Raw genomic sequence first — 17,205 nt, forward strand, 5'->3', positions numbered from 1 at the left:
CTACCTGGAGACTGTCTACCTCCTTCAGTGACTGTCCAGAACCCATGCAAGTGGGTCGTACTCACCTCTCCGCATCTGAGAGGGAGCACAGAAGGAGGGACAAGTGCTGCATCTACTGTGGCAAGCCTGGTCACTTCCGAGCATCATGTCCCGAACTCTTGGGAAAAGGACCGCCCCGTCCAGCTGAGGGAGGGTTGTGACGGGGCCTACCCTCTCTCCCGGACTCCCTGGCCAAGGAATCTACATCCCGGTCTCCATCTCCTGGGGTGAGTCTGTCCACTCTTGTCAAGCTTTGATAGACTCAGGGGCGGCTGGGAACTTTATGGATATTCACTTCGCCCAAAGCATCAATATACCTACTGCACCTCTTGAAGTCCCTCTGTCTGTGTCTGCCCTCGATGGCCAAGCGTTAGGTGATGGAAGAGTCACTCAAGTTACTTCTCCAGTCTTCCTCCAGTCTCAAGGTCACAAGGAAGAAATATCCCTGCACCTGATTCCTTCACCTGAGTTCCCAGTTATTCTAGGCCTTCCTTGGCTTACACGCCCACAACACCCTGCAGTCATCGGCCACCAAGCTGTCGCCATTCCAGTGCCAATTCGGGTTCCAGCCACCTCTGTTCCCGGACCAGGAGGATGCGGGGGTGCCCTCGGTCAACCAATATGTGAGACGGTGTCGCAAGACCTGGAGCAAGGTCAGGAAGACCCTCATACAGACCTCCAGAACCAACCAGACTCAGGCCAACCGCCACAGAAGACCTGCACACACTTTCCGCCCTGGGCAGCGGGTTTGGCTGTCCACTAAGGACCTTCCGCTGCGGGTGGAGAACCGCAAGCTTGCTCCTCGCTACATTGGCCCCTTCAAGGTGGTGCGCAGGGTGAACCCTGTCTCCTACCGGCTCCAGTTGCCCCGGACTCTGAGGATCAACCCCACTTTCCATGTTTCCCTGTTGCGGCCTGTACTGACGTCTACGTATGCCCCTGCCCCTAGGAACCCCCCACCCCCCCGCATCTTCCAGGGGCAGACTGTGTTCACTGTGCATCGCCTGCTTGACTCCCGCCGGGTCCGCGGCGGGTTGCAATATCTGGTGGACTGGGAGGGCTATGGTCCTGAGGAGCGCTGCTGGGTTCCTGCTCGGGATGTCCTAGATAAAGAACTGTGTCGGGACTTCCATTCGGCCCATCCGGATCGCCCTGGGAACGTCAGGAGACGCTCCTAGAGGGGGGGGTCCTGTTAGGACTTGGACTGTTTTGGCCTCTAGAGGCCGCTGTTATTTCCTTTTCGTGTCTTGTTTATTTTGGCCTCTAGAGGCCGCCACTGTTCCTGTGTTTTGTGTTTTTGTTAATTGCCTGTTAGTCCTAATTATCTTCACCTGTGTCCTTAATTAGTTTGTGTATTTATACCCCTGAGTTCAGTCCTCTTGTCACGGAGTCTTTGTGCTGTTATGTTTATCTCCAGTTTCCTTTGTACTGTGTTTTGTGGATCTTCTGAGCTTTTGCATTTTTGCCTTTTTCTTTTTGAATTATACTCTTTGTTTTTGTTTTTTGTTTTGCCCTGGATTGTATATAGTGTACATAGTATAAATAAACCTTTTGTTACTTTTTCTACTTCCGCCTCACGCCTCTGCATTTGAGTCATTCCCCTGGTGGCCTAGTGGGGGTTTGCTGGATCATCACACCAACGAACCAGGTTCGAATCCCAGCAAAACCCTAACATTAGGAGCTGGACATCAGGTAGGCCTAGGTTACTATAATTTGATGTAGTCAGTAATTATCATAATAAGTGGTTTGAAAAAATAACAAAAGGACCCCATTCTTCTTTCCACTGCTAATTATACCACAGTGCTGCTGAAGACTTGAATCTGACTGGTCAGGATATTATTATTCATCTATCTGTATTTTTCAAACCATACAGTGTCTTGCAAAAGTATTCATCCCCCTTGGTGTTTGTCTTGTTTTCTTGCATTACAAGATGGAATTAAAATTGATTTTTGGAGGGTTAACATAATTTGCTTTACACAACATGCCTACAACTTTAAAGGTGCAAATTGTTGTTTTATTGTGACACAAACAATAAGATGAAAAAACAGAAATCTGGAGTGTGCATAGGTATTCATTCCCTTTTGTATGAAACCCCTAAATAAGAGCTGGTCCAACCAGTTCACTTCATAAGTCACATAATTAATTGATTAAGATCCACCTGTGTGCAATCAAAGTGTCCCAAGCCCATGTGGTTACATCAGCTACACTGTCTTGCAAAAGTATTTATCCCCCTTTGTGTTTGTCCTGGTTTGTCACATTACAAGCTGGAATTAAAATGGAGTTTTGGGGGGTTATCCCCATTTGATTTACACAACATGCCTACCAATAAAAATGTGCAAATTTTTATTTAATTATCTATTCATTCAATTTTTTTATTGTGACAAACAATAATTAAGATGACACCCCCCCCCCCGAAATCTGGAGTGTGCATAGGTATTCACCCCCTTTTGTATGAAACCCCTAAATAAGAGCTGGTCCAACCAATTCACTGCATAAGTCACATAATTAGTTGATTAAGATCCACCCGTGTGCAATCAAAGTGTCACATGATCTGTCACATGATGCCTGCTGTTCTGGAAGGACCCTGACTCTGCAACACTACTAAGCAAGCAACATGAAAACCAAGGAGCACTCCAAACAGGTCAGAGACAAAGTTGTGGAGAAGTATAGATCAGGGTTGGGTTATAAAAAAAACATCCCAAACTTTGAATATCCCAGGGAGCATCATTAAATCCATTATTGCAAAAGGGAAAGAATATGACACCACTACAAACCTGACAAGAGAAGTCCGCCACCAAAACTCACAGATCAGGCAAGGAGTGCATTAATCAGAGATGCAACAAAGACACCAAAGATTACACTGAAGGAGCTGCAAAGATCCACAGTGGAGATGGGAGTATCTGTCTATAGGACTACTTTAAGGTGTACACTCCACAGAGTGGGGCTTTATGGAAAAGAGGCCAGAAAAAAGTCATTGCTTAAGAAAACACTTTTGGAGTTTGCCCAACAGTATTTGGCAGACTCCCTAAACACATGGAAGAATATTCTCTGGTCAAATGAGACTAAAATTGATCTTTTTGGCCATCATGAGAAATGCCATGTGTGGCGCAAACCCAACACCCTGAGAACACCATTAGTACAAGTGAAGCATGGTGGTGGCAGCATCATACTATGGGGATGGTTTTCATCTGCAGGGACAGGAAAGCTGGACAGGGCTGAAGGAAAGATGGATGGCACTAAATACAGGGTAATTCTGGAGGAAAACCTGTTTGAGTCAGCCAGAGGTTTGAGACTGGGACGAAGGTTCACATTCCAGCAGGACAATGACCCTAAACATACTGCTAAAGCTACACAAGTGGTTTAAAGGGAAATATTTAAATGCCTTGGAATGGCCTAGTCAAAGCCCAGACATCAATCCAATTGAAAATCTGTGGCATAACTTGAAGATTGCTGTACACCAACGTAACCTTCAATCAAACTTGAAGGGTTTGGAGTAGTTTTGCATTGAGAAATGTGCAAAAACCCAGTGGCTAGATGTGCTAAGCTAATAGAGACATACCCCAAGAGACTTGCAGCTGGAATTGCAGCAAAAGGTGGCACTACAAAGTATTTACTTTGGGTGGTGAATACCTATGCACACTCCAGATTTCTGTTTGTTTTTTTTTCATCTTAATTATTGTTTGTGTCAGAACAAAACAACAATTTTCACCTTAAAGTGGTAGATATGTTGTGTAAATCAAATGGTGCTAACCCCCCAAAAAATCCATTTTAATTCCAGCTTGTAATGCGACAAAAACAGGATAAACAACAAGGGGGATGAATACTTTTGCAAGACACTGCACTATTGGCTTCTGTCTGTACTTCTCTACTTCTATCTATATTTTTCTAATTGTACTTGAGCTGAAGGATAAATCATAGGTTCGAACGTTATATTAATCCAGTGTTGTTTCTAAAGTAACCACTTCACAGGGACTTGTATGGTGGTCACATACTATAGGTGGCTAGATTATGTATACCAGTTTATTTATCATTGGAAGCAATGTGAATGCTTGGTAACTTTCAGAGGTAAAGTTTTTCTTTTCAGTTTTCTTGTGTTTTGGTTCCCTTTTTTATTTTGAGAGGTGGATATAGTAGGCAAAAACTGTACTCAAGCAAAAGTATTGTTACATTATAATAATACAATTACTCAGTAAATTTACTAAATTTATTGGAAAAAAGTTACTTACAGTGGGGCAAAAAAGTATTTAGTCAGTCACCAATTGTGCAAGTTCTCCCACTTAAAAAGATGAGAGAGGCCTGTAATTTTCATCATAGGTATGCCTCAACTATGAGAGACAAAATGAGAGAAAAAAAAATCCAGAAAATCACATTGTCTGATTTTTAAAGAATTTATTTGCAAATTATGGTGGAAAATAAGTATTTGGTCAATAACAAAAGTTCATCTCAATACTTTGTTATATATCCTTTGTTGGCAATGACAGAGGTCAAACATTTTCTGTAAGTCTTCACAAGGTTTTCACACACTGTTGCTGGTATTTTGGCCCATTCCTCCATGTGGATCTCCTCTAGAGCAGTGATGTTTTGGGACTGTCACTGGGTAACACGGACTTTCAACTCCCTCCAAAGATCTTCTATGGGGTTGAGATCTGGAGACTGGCTAGGCCACTCCAGGACCTTGAAATGCTTCTTACGAAGCCACTCCTTCGTTGCCCAGGCGGTGTGTTTGGGATCATTGTCATGCTGAAAGACCCAGCCACATTTCATCTTCAATGCCCTTGCTGATGGAAGGAGGTTTTCACTCAAAATCTCACGATGCATGGCCCCATTCATTCTTTCCTTTACACGGATCAGTCGTCCTGGTCCCTTTGCAGAAAAACAGCCCCAAAGCATGACGTTTCCACCCCCATGCTTCACAGTAGGTATGGTGTTCTTTGGATGCAACTCAGCATTCTTTCTCCTCCAAATACGACAAGTTGAGGTTTTACCAAAAAGTTCTATTTTGGTTTCATCTGACCATATGGCATTCTCCCAATCCTCTTCTGGATCATCCAAATGCTCTCTAGCAAACTTCAGATGGGCCTGGACATGTACTGGCTTAAGCAGGGGGACACATCTGGCACTGCAGGATTTGAGTCCCTGGTGGCGTAGTGCGTTACTGATGGTAGCCTTTGTTACTTTGGTCCCAGCTCTCTGCAGGTCATTCACTAGGTCCCCCCGTGTGGTTCTGGGATTTTTGCTCACCGTTCTTGTGATCATTTTGACCCCACGGGGTGAGATCTTGCGTGGAGCCCCAGATTGAGGGAGATTATCAGTGGTCTTGTATGTCTTCCATTTTCTAATAATTGCTCCCACAGTTGATTTCTTCACACCAAGCTGCTTACCTATTGCAGATTCAGTCTTCCCAGCCTGGTGCAGGTCTACAATTTTGTTTCTGGTGTCCTTTGACAGCTCTTTGGTCTTGGCCATAGTGGAGTTTGGAGTGTGACTGTTTGAGGTTGTGGACAGGTGTCTTTTATACTGATAACGAGTTCAAACAGGTGCCATTAATACAGGTAACGAGTGGAGGACAGAGGAGCCTCTTAAAGAAGTTACAGGTCTGTGAGAGCCAGAAATCTTGCTTGTTTGTAGGTGACCAAATAATTATTTTACTGAGGAATTTACCAATGAATTCATTAAAAATCCTACAATGTGATTTCCTGGATTCTTTCCCCCCATTCTGTCTCTCATAGTTGAAGTGTACCTATGATGAAAATTACAGGCCTCTCTCATCTTTTTAAGTGGGAGAACTTGCACAATTGGTGACTGACTAAATACTTTTTTGCCCCACTGTAAGTACATGTAACAGAGTAAACATAATGCATTACTACCCACCTCTAGTCTTGGTGACAGTTTCAACTTTAACTTATTATAACTTAATACAAAATACTAAACATTATGACACCTGTCTCTAAACCTCTGAAATGGTCAGAATTTGTGCTTCTGTTATTTATGGTGATTGTGCACTACAGCGCTCAGCGTAAATGAGTACACCCCCTTTGAAAAGTAACATTTTAAACAATATCTCAATGAACACAAACAATTTCCAAAATGTTGAAAAGACAAAGTTTAATATAACATCTGTTTAACTTATAACATGAAAGTAAGCTTAATAATATAACTTAGATTACACATTTTTCAGTTTTACTCAAATTAGGGTGGTGCAAAAATGAGTACACCCCACAACAAAAACTACGATATCTAGTACTTTGTATGGCCTCCATGATTTTTAATGACAGCACCAAGTCTTCTAGGCATGGAATGAACAAGTTGGCGACATTTTGCAACATCAATCTTTTTCCATTCTTCAACAATGACCTCTTTTAGTGACTGGATGCTGGATGGAGAGTGATGCTCAAGTTGTCTCTTCAGGATTCCCCAAAGAAAATACTTTCTTTACACCACAAAGTTGAAGGCTACAAGAAGATAAGCAAAGCTTTACTTATCAGTCAGAATACTGTAGAAAAAGTGGTACAAAAATTTAAGAAAGATGGAACTGCAACCATCTCACAGAGACGTCCAGGTTGTCCATGGAAGTTAACACATCAACAGGAGCATCTTCTGATGAGAAGGGTTGAAGAAAATCAGCAAGCAAGTTCACTGCAGTTATCTAAAGAAGTAGAAAGCCAAACTGGGGTGACTATTTCCCATGACACAATACGGCGTACACTGCAGAGGAATGGCATGCATGGATGCCATCCATGAAAGAAGCCTCTCCTAAAGCCCAGGCACAAAAAATCCCGCCTAGAGTTTGACAGGGCCCATGCTGACAAAGATGAAGACTACTGGGACTCTATACTCTGGAGTGATGAGAACAAGATAAAAGTTTTTGGAACTGATGGCTTTAAAACTGTATGGTGTCACAAAGGTAAGGAATACAAAGAAAAATGCATGGTGCCTACAGTGAAACATGGTGGTAGCAGTGTCCTTAAGTGAAGCTGCATGAGTGCTGCTGGTGTCGGGGAGCTGCATTTCATTGATGGCATCATGAATTCACAGATGTATTGCTCTATACTGAAAGAGAAGATGTTACCATCATTCTGTGCCCTTGGCTGTTGTGCACTTTTCCAACATGACTAAACACACATCTAAGGCCACTGTTGGATTCCTGAAGAAGAACAGGGTGAAAGTGATTCAGTGGCCAAGTATGTCTCCTGATCTGAACCCAATCGAACACCTATGGGGAATTCTGAAGAGACAAGTTGAGCATCACTCTCCATCCAGCATCCAGTCACTAAAGAGGTCATTGTTGAAGAATGGAAAAAGATTGATGTTGCAAAATGTCGCCAATTTGTTCATTCCATGCCTAGAAGACTTGGTGCTGTCATTAAAAATCATGGAGGCTATACAAATTACTAGATGTAGTAGTTCTTGTTGTGGGGTGTACTCATTTTTGCACCACCCTAATTTGAGTAAAACTGAAAAATGTGTAATCTAAGTTATATTATTAAGCTTACTTTCATGTTATAAGTTAAACAGATGTTATATTAAACTTTGTCTTTTCAACATTTTGGAAATTGTTTGTGTTCATTGAGATATTGTTTAAAATGTTACTTTTCAAAGGGGGTGTACTCATTTTCGCTGAGCACTGTATATAATCAGGCGCCCTTCTAATTAATGCAAAAGAAAAAAATGCTTGCTATTTTACTAATTGCATTACTAGCTGCTTTGCTTTGTTTTGCATCAACATAGAGCTAAGTCCTTTCAGAAAGTAAAATTTTTATTCAAAAAAGTGTGTTCTTGGTAATGATGAGAGATGAGTTAACTTTTGATGGTAGCTTTTCTGAAAGTTTCAGATGAAAAGCCAATGGCTTGCATGGCTAGTTCAGACACATAGATAGATGGAACATATAAAAGTTGATTTGTAATTTCTGTCATTTTGGGAGGGGATGTATAAAAGCTTAAATGTATTTGTATTGGGTGTAGTGCTACTGCAGAGTGCATGACTGTACTTACCACCCTGCCCTGTGGCTGTTTGATCTGTAATTTTTGATCTTTTCCACATCTTTAAATTTCTTTCTAACTGAAGATTTCAATGCCACTGGGGGGGAGAGAGAGAGAGAGATTTTATTGTTTGATTGATTAAGTTACATAGGTATCTTTAGTAAATACAACTCTCTTTGAGTTTGCTTATTTACAATTTCGAAATTCTCCCTTTTTTGTGGTATATAGTGGGGTCCAAAAGTCTGAAAGCTCAAGTGAAAATGCTTCTAATTTGCTTTTTTTCTAATTTAATATAGCAATTTTCATTACAAACAATATTATTGACAACAATGTGAGTAGAATGTAGAATGTTTTAAATGTTTACATACATTTAAGAGTTTCTTAGTATTTGGTTTGTCCCCTTTTTGCTTTAATGACAGCATGTACTTGATCAGGCATGGCTGCCACAAGTGGAGTGTCATCTGAACATATGTTTCATTAGAAGAGTAGACATCAGGAAAATCTGACCTTTGTACAAAGCAGTTAACATGGTCAATGTCACACGTTTGCTGACATGAAAATAGGGACCTAGTACAGAATCTTCGTAATTAAATATTCAAGTTATTGAACATTTACATTAAAACAATCCCAGATTTTCAATGTGGTTTCAGACTTCTGGACCCCATATATTCAACAGCTGCAGGAAAGGCAATTCGGATTTCATTTTGGGAGACATCAAGTCTCCCAAAACAAAACATGGTACAAAACACAAGAATAAGGATGCCTTCAAGGTAAATATAACTGAAATCTTCCAGATTATATATTCACAGAATAAATAACTAGAAAATAACAAAGATGGTATTACCCACAGAGGTGATCTGACATGCCAGATATCCAGCGTGATTGATGGAATGTGACAATGTAGTACTTTGTTGCACAACAGATTTAGTCAGAGGCCTAGAAACTAGCAGCTCCAGTCATTCATCTCTCCCAAGCAAGCACAAGTGCATACAAACATACCACCAGACACTGTCTCCTCTTGGCATGTGATGATGACAGGTTTTGAGCATTGACATCTATATAGTAAGATTGGACATAGTATGTACAGTTAGGTCCATAAATATTTGGACAGAGACAACATTTTTCTAATTTTGGTTCTGTACATTACCACAATGAATTTTGAACAAAACAATTCAGATGCAGTTGAAGTTCAGACTTTCAGCTTTAATTCAGTGGGTTGAACAAAATGATTGCATAAAAATGTGAGGAACTAAAGCATTTTTTAAACACAATCCCTTCATTTCAGGGGCTCAAAAGTAATTGGACAAATTAAATAATTGTAAATAAAATGTTCATTTCTAATACTTGGTTGAAAACCCTTTGTTGGCAATGACTGCCTGAAGTCTTGAACTCATGGACATCACCAGACGCTGTGTTTCCTCCTTTTTAATGCTCTGCCAGGCCTTTACTGCACCGGTTTTCAGTTGCTGTTTGTTTGTGGGCCTTTCTGTCTGAAGTTTAGTCTTTAACAAGTGAAATGCATGCTCAATTGGGTTGAGATCAGGTGACTGACTTGGCCATTCAAGAATGTTCCACTTCTTTGCTTTAATAAACTCCTGGGTTGCTTTGGCTTTATGTTTTGGCTCATTGTCCATCTGTATTATGAAACACCGACCAATCAGTTTGGCTGCATTTGGCTGGATTTGAGCACACAGTATGTCTCTGAATACCTCAGAATTCATCCGGCTGCTTCTGTCCTGTGTCACATCATCAATAAACACTAGTGACCCAGTGCCACTAGCAGCCATGCATTCCCAAGCCATCACACTGCCTCCGCCGTGTTTTACAGATGATGTGGTATGCTTTGGATCATGAGCTGTACCACGCCTTCGCTATACTTTTTTCTTGCCATCATTCTGGTAGAGGTTGATCTTGGTTTCATCTGTCCAAAGAATGTTCTTCCAGAACTGTGCTGGCTTTTTTAGATGCTTTTTTAGCAAAGTCCAATCTAGCCTTTTTATTCTTGAGGCTTATGAGTGGCTTGCACTGTGCAGTGAACCCTCTGTATTTACTTTCATGCAGTCTTCTCTTTATGGTAGATTTGGATATTGATACGCCTACCTCCTGGAGAGTGTTGTTCACTTGGTTGGCTGTTGTGAAGGGGTTTCTCTTCACCATGGAAATTATTCTGCAATCATCCACCACTGTTGTCTTCTGTGGGCATCCAGGTCTTTTTGCATTGATGAGTTCACCAGTGCTTTCTTTCTTTCTCAGGATGTACCAAACTGTAGATTTTGCCACTCCTAATATTGTAGCAATTTCTCAGATGGGTTTTTTCTGTTTTCGCAGCTTAAGGATGGCTTGTTTCACCTGCATGGAGAGCTCCTTTGACCGCATGTTTTCTTCACAGCAAAATCTTCCAAATGCAAGCACCACACCTCAAATCAATTCCAGGCCTTTTATCTGCTTAATTGAGAATGACATAATGAAGGAATTGCCCACACCTGCCCATGAAATAGCCTTTGAGTCAATTGTCCAATTACTTTTGGTCCCTTTAAAAACGGGGTGGCACAGGTTAAGGAGCTGAAACTCTTAAACCCTTCATCCAATTTTAATGTGGATACCCTCAAATGAAAGCTGAAAGTCTGGACTTTATGTCCATGTCCATTATATAACTATAACCTGAATATGTTTCAGTAAACAGGTAAAAAAACAAAATTTATGTCAGTGTCCAAATATATATGGACCTAACTGTACTTAATGAGCTTACTGAAAGCTCATTCTGCTGCAGTACTCTTGGCTTCTGGAAAACCTCTGACTTTCTCTTTCTGTTTTAGGTTCCTCTGACAGGAGTTCATGAGCCTGACATAAAAACTGCATAAGGCATACTTCTCATCAGGTTGCACCTGTATCTGTACATGCCTCTGGTGTAAAACCCAAGTTTATGCCAGCTTTAGTTTGAAAGTCTCTCGTGGTTTATTAGGTAAGGGGTGGAAATTTACATAAGTCAAAAAAGATCTGTTTTTCACGATCACAGCAGAAAAAGAACTGGCTGATTGCATTCTGTGGGTAAGTGCAATTTCCTAAATTGCATGTATAATAAAACATAATATTACAATTTATGCTTTTATAAATAATAAATAGCTGATGTGTGCTAATCTGGAAAATGCTATTGATGTTTACTTATGGGCAGCACGGTGGTGTAGTGGTTAGCACTGTTGCCTTACAGCAAGAAGGTCCTGGGTTTGAGCCCAGTGGCCAACGGGGGCCTTTCTGTGTGGTGTTTGCATGTTCTCCCTGTGTCTGTGTGGGTTTCCTCCGGGTGCTCCGGTTTCCCCCACAGTCCAAAGACATGCAGGTTAGGCTAATTCAGGGGTTCTCAACCTTTTGCAACCTGGGCCCCACCAAAGCTGGTTCATTGCAGTTGGGGGCCCCTCTTCTCGCCCCGCCCCATCCCCCCCCCCAAACACACTCACCCGCAGTGACGCCACCCGACCTACAGCACCTTATATCGACCGATAGATAGATAGATAGATAGATAGATAGATAGATAGATAGATAGATAGCCCTGGGCTAGATTATTATTATTATTATTATTATTAGTAGTAGTAGTAGTAGTAGCAGTAGCAGCAGTAGTAGCATTATCCATTCCATAGAAATACATAGGCCTATTATCATTATTAGGCTATTGTTATAATTGGCAGTAGCACCACATTTCTAATCTGCTTTCGGGCATTATTATAATTATAATTATTATAATTATTATTATTATTATGGCCTATTATCATTACTAAGCTGTTGGCGGTAGTACAAGACTTATGTTCTTTCAGGCATTATTATTATTATTAGGCCTATTATTATTATTATTATTATTATTATTATTATTATTATTGCTGTTGTTGGTTATTATTATTATTATTATTATTATTATTATTATTATTATGCTATTATTATTAATAGGCATTATTATTATTATTATTATTATTATTATTATTATTATTATTATTATTAGTGTTTTTATTAGGTATTTTATTAGGCTTATCATTAGCTGGCTATTGATATCATTGGGAATTGGGACCAGGCGTGAATTTAGGTTTTACTTTTTACTGTGCCTTTGTGATCTGCATTTGCGTTAATGCGAGACCTGAGCCTGCTTTGCCTTACAAAGATCCTCGATTCTTGGCGAAATGTTTGACAAGCACAGTCTCAAGTCATCCTCAATTTGCGCACGATTGCGATATTTCGTTTTGAGCGCAGTCATTTTTGAAAATCCTGCCTCACACAAGTAGGTCGATGCGAATGGGATGAGCAGCTTCAAGGCTACGTCACACAGTTGCGGGTACTCCTGCATCAATGCTGCCCAGAATGTCGAAAGAGGGCATGAGGTGAAGACTGCCTTAAGTCTACTGTCACTCTTCAGCTCAATAAGCTGTTCCTGCATGTCAACTGGAAGTTCGTCAGCAGTACACACAAATGGATCTCAAACCCACGCAAAAGAGCGATAATCCTCTGTGAAGTATGCCGCAAACTGTTTTTTCATTACCGACAGGTGCTCTGACGCTGCTTGAAAGACAGATGAGAAATCGTGGGAAGTGCCTGCATTACTGATAAAGTCTGCAAGGCTTGGGAACATATCACAGGTCCCCCGACTGATGCGGCCACACACACAAGATTTTATGATAGATTGATGATAGATTTTATAATAGTATTGATTTGTATGTAATAGTCCAATGTCCTGCATTTTGACATGGGTAAATGTGTTGCATCTGCTTAGCTACTATAGCCTGTTAGCCCCAGATTTTTTTTTTCCTCCATACATGAAGCCTACTCGCGACCCCCCTGGAGTACCTCCGCGCCCCACCAGGGGGGCGCGCCCCCCCGGTTGAGAACCACTGGGCTAATTGGTGGCTCTAAATTGACCGTAGGTGTGAATGTAAGTGTGAATGGTTGTTGCTCTCTATGTGTCAGCCCTGCGATGACCTGGTGGCTTGATGTACCCCGCCTCTCGCCTATAGTCAGCTGGGATAGGTTCCAGCTTGCATATGACCCTGCACAGGATAAGCAGTTACTGATAATGGATGGATGCTTACTTATAATGATGTGCGTTACCTGTATTTGTCTTAAAATGACCTGAATATTTTGAATTACAAATAAATTTATGTGTTTAAATAAAACATTTAACCATCATTTCAGCCCTTTTCAGTGAACTAAGCCTTTTTTTTTTTTTAGTCGTCTTGGACGTGTCTACTTGTATGTCCTGTATTCTTTTTAGGGCTATGGCTTAGGTTTCTTGTCTAATACTGGTGCCTGAAAATTAAATGAACCAGTGCCCTTTGACTCTCTCAAGAAGAGCAGCTGGAAATTTGAGCTGCCTGAGGAGGGGAAGACATGTGAGCTGTTCCAACTTGCACAACAGCTCATTGCAGTACCACCACCTGACACAGTATCACCCACTTTTACATGAGGAATAAGTAAACAGTTCATCTATTTTCACACCAGATTAATGTAATTTAAAGGTAATGTGCCTTTAGTATTGAACAACTTAGCTGTATATAGACGAGGAAAACTTGATGATACAGACTTTACTATTATGGGCTGTCCATCTGTTGTCCCAGAGAACTTTATGAAGCTCCTTCACCTTCACCATGATTGCTACTTGTTGTCTGAAGTCTTTCTAATTAATTGCAATGCCTTTTATAACGATGACAGGTGCAATTTGCACAAGGACATTTTTTTTTCGGCAGCATTTATATCCAGAATATGATTTATTTTTATGTAACCATTACACATATATTTTGTCCAAATAATCCCCCCATGGATCACTTTTTAAACATATTTGATTATGCTTATGAATGCATAAGCTTTTTTTGTTGTTGTTAAAATTTATAAGTCAAAAGGCATTATGCATGTAAATGTGAAGTGGATATATAAATACATAATGCAGTTGTAAGATTAGGCTATAACCTAGGCTCCACACCATTTATTATGCATATGCAAGTTCCTTACCAAGTGGTTTGTGGTTTTCCAGGACATGTGCAATGTCACATCTTTAGAATCGGAATTGTAAGTAACAGACAAAAGCATAATAGTAGCAGTTTACATTAATTATCACAGATTCTAATGCATCTAACATACATATCACAACTTTTGAAATTTAATTATATGCCTTTGTAAGGCATATATTAATTAAAATATCAGTATGCATCACATTAGTAAATTCATAAGACATGATCTTTCAGCCATCAGATATTTTCTCATGTGTTTTTCTCATATCTGTATTTTCTCATATTTTCTCATATCTGTAATGAACTTACACATGTAAATCAATGCAATAACTTGCAGCATGCCAAATTGCATAATACATGACCTAGGCATTTCAGATCCCTCCCACTTTAAAATACCATGTCCTGGGACACATTTCAATCTATTTCACTCATCTATAGTTAGCTTTCACCCCATCACCATGTTCTGTGACTTCATACCACCTGACCAGCTCTCAGATTCCACACCGTGAAATATGAACTGAGAACACAAACTTAATGGCCACAACTTTAATGATTTTATGTGTGACTGCCAAATCAACTGCACAGTCTGTTCAAACATGCACTCTGAGCTTTACAGAATGAATTAGTCATTTATTGAGTTGTTAGAGGTGGTCTGATGAGATTCATGCAATGCTCATAATTATGGATAAAGCAATGCACGCTTGAAAATGTGGTCTTCGCTTCAACACCGCATTCAAAGCCATTTGAGGTTATCAACAGTTAAGGTCTGCCTTGGACTGTAAATGGTCCACAGTAGCTACATTCAATCACATTCATTCACACTGCAGATATACTGTACAGTACTGTGCAAAAGTCTCAGGCACATGTAAAGAAATGCTGTAGACCAAAAATGGCTTTAAAAAATAATGAAATTAAATGTTTCAACATTAAAAAAACAAAAAAAAACAAAACTATAAACAGTAGTCAGCCATAATAAATTAAGCAAAGTCAATATTTGGTGTGAAACGACCCTTTGCTTTAAAAAAAATAGTAGTCTCAGGTACAGTGAGTGCAGTTTTATAACAAAATGAGCTGTAGGTTTTACTGAGCATTTTGCAGAACCAGCCACAGTTCTTCTGGACACTTTGACTGTCACACTTGCTTCTGAATTTTGTAGCAAAACTCAGTAGCCTTCATTATGTTTTTTGTTTGTTTGTTTGTTTGTTTGTTTGTTTCCTAATCTGAAAAGTGCTCTCTTATGGAATATGCTGCTCAGATACAAACTTCTTTTTTTCTGTAATATTTAATTTTCTGCTGAAAAACGAATGTTTGGAACTCTAAAATGTTTTAATACTGACTCAATAATGTAGCAGTCATAAAATAGAAATCTATGACAAAGTTTGTATGGAAAAAAGATAAATTGGGTACCTAAGACTTTTGCCCAGTACTGTACATTCAAAAAGAGTGTTGCGGAAAATAAAGCTGATCCATCTGCTCTGACTGCTATTTTTATTATTACAATTTTTAAATCTATCTATCTATCTATCTATCTATCTATCTATCTATCTATCTATCTATCTATCTATCTATCTATCTATCTATTAAAAGCCTGGAGGCACATAAAGGTAGGTTAACCTTCTTAATTATTTTTCCTTCTTAATCATAATTTAATTATCACTAATTATTCAGTGAAAGGATAGAAGTAACAACCTACCTGTTCTCGGTCCTGTGTACTGTGGTCCTCTGATAGTTCTGTGCCTCTGAGTTGTGTACTGTAGGTAATAAATTCTCTGAGCTGTGTGTGTGTGTGTGTGTGTGTGTGTGTGTGTGTGTGTGTGTGTTTTGACCCCTGCACTCAACCTTAGCTTCACAGAACAAACATCTCTTTATAGATGGATGGAAAAGTTAGCAAAAATTGTGTCTGAGTGAGTAAAGGGGTGCGATTGTGTATCCTGATGGGTGGGTCAGTGAGGCATTTTATCAGCCTCCTCCCTGTTGACGCATAATCATATTGTACAAAACAAGTTTAGAGATGATCCAGTTCACACTGACACAGAAAGGTAGACAAAGTTTAATTAAACTGCTGTGCACAGTAAGAGTGCAGTGTGTACATTTAAGCCAATAAGTTATCAGGGTTTTTTTTTTTCCCTAAACTAAGCATAGTTTAGGAAATAATGGTCCTGCTATATTTTCTCTGACACGTACAAATGTGCAGTTTCTGTAAATGATGAAAATTATGTTGAGGGCAAAAGAAGGAAAAAAAAAACAGTGCATATCTTTCACTGCAGCCCATCACACTGATATTTGATTATGAGGCATACTGCATATATAATACTCTGCAAAAGTTTTTGTCACATATAAAGAAATGCAATAAAGCAAATATGTCTTCAGATATAATGAATGAAAAATCAGCTATAAAGAGCAGAAAATCAGTAAACAGCAGTAAACTACACAAAGTGGATATTTCAACCCTTAGCTCTTAAAAAATGCATCAGTTGTCCCAGGCACAGTTTGTGCAGTATTAGAAGGAAATTAGTTGTAAGTTTTTCAAAGCACCTTGGACAATCATCTGACACAGTTTCTCTGTAGACTGTTGTAAATCTTTCTAATCAATCAATCAATCAATCAATCAATCAATCAATCAATCAATCAATCAATCAATCAATTAATTTGAAATGTGATCTATTATAAATGGTTATTTTCTTTACTGACATACAAGCTGTTTTTTTTCTTGTAACATTTAATTTCTTTGATGGAAAAGTAATATTTGGAAATCTAATTTTTTGTTTGTTTCAATCTATTTTTTTGTTTTGTTTTGCTTGGTACAAAAAGTTGTTTAGGTTCTAAAGGTTGTTTGGGTTCTAAACGTTGGTTCAGTTCTAAAGGTTGTTTATTGTCAGGGTGGTTGTGAGGCTTTGCCCTCCCAGCTTATAAAATGCCCCAATGGCTCAGCGCAAAATATATCCTTTGACAATCAAGTTCAGCTCCTGGCTTTCACATGACAGAACCGTTTTGTACCAACAGAAGAAGGGGTGAAAGCCAGGTTACTGTTGCCTTAAAACTAGTTTTTGCTGTTGCTCTGCTTTCTTTTCCATTTGATGTCCCCTAATGTGCACTCTTTTTGTCATCTTTTGGTTTGTCATCTTTTCAGTTCTCCTGGTTTGACCAGTTCCTGGTGGATGACAACCTTTGGAACCCAGCCCCCGGGAGGCTGTGAGTTTTA

At 39.6% G+C, this 17,205-nt stretch overlaps 1 protein-coding gene across 1 annotated transcript in view; it reads right to left on the minus strand.

Annotated features, from left to right (window-relative positions):
• Nucleotides 1-15,717, minus strand: part of igfn1.1 (immunoglobulin like and fibronectin type III domain containing 1, tandem duplicate 1) — a 145,474-nt gene extending 129,757 nt beyond the window's left edge. The window contains exons 1-2 of the mRNA XM_060918444.1: nucleotides 15,697-15,717; nucleotides 8,032-8,116 (exon numbers count right to left, since the gene is read on the minus strand). Coding sequence (XP_060774427.1) covers nucleotides 8,032-8,080 — 49 coding nt within the window. The 5' untranslated portion in view covers nucleotides 8,081-8,116; nucleotides 15,697-15,717. The remainder of the gene's footprint in view (nucleotides 1-8,031; nucleotides 8,117-15,696) is intronic.
• Nucleotides 15,718-17,205: the final 1,488 nt, after the last annotated feature.

Source organism: Neoarius graeffei, chromosome 4 (assembly GCF_027579695.1).
Source record: "Neoarius graeffei isolate fNeoGra1 chromosome 4, fNeoGra1.pri, whole genome shotgun sequence".
Lineage (NCBI taxonomy): Eukaryota > Metazoa > Chordata > Actinopteri > Siluriformes > Ariidae > Neoarius > Neoarius graeffei.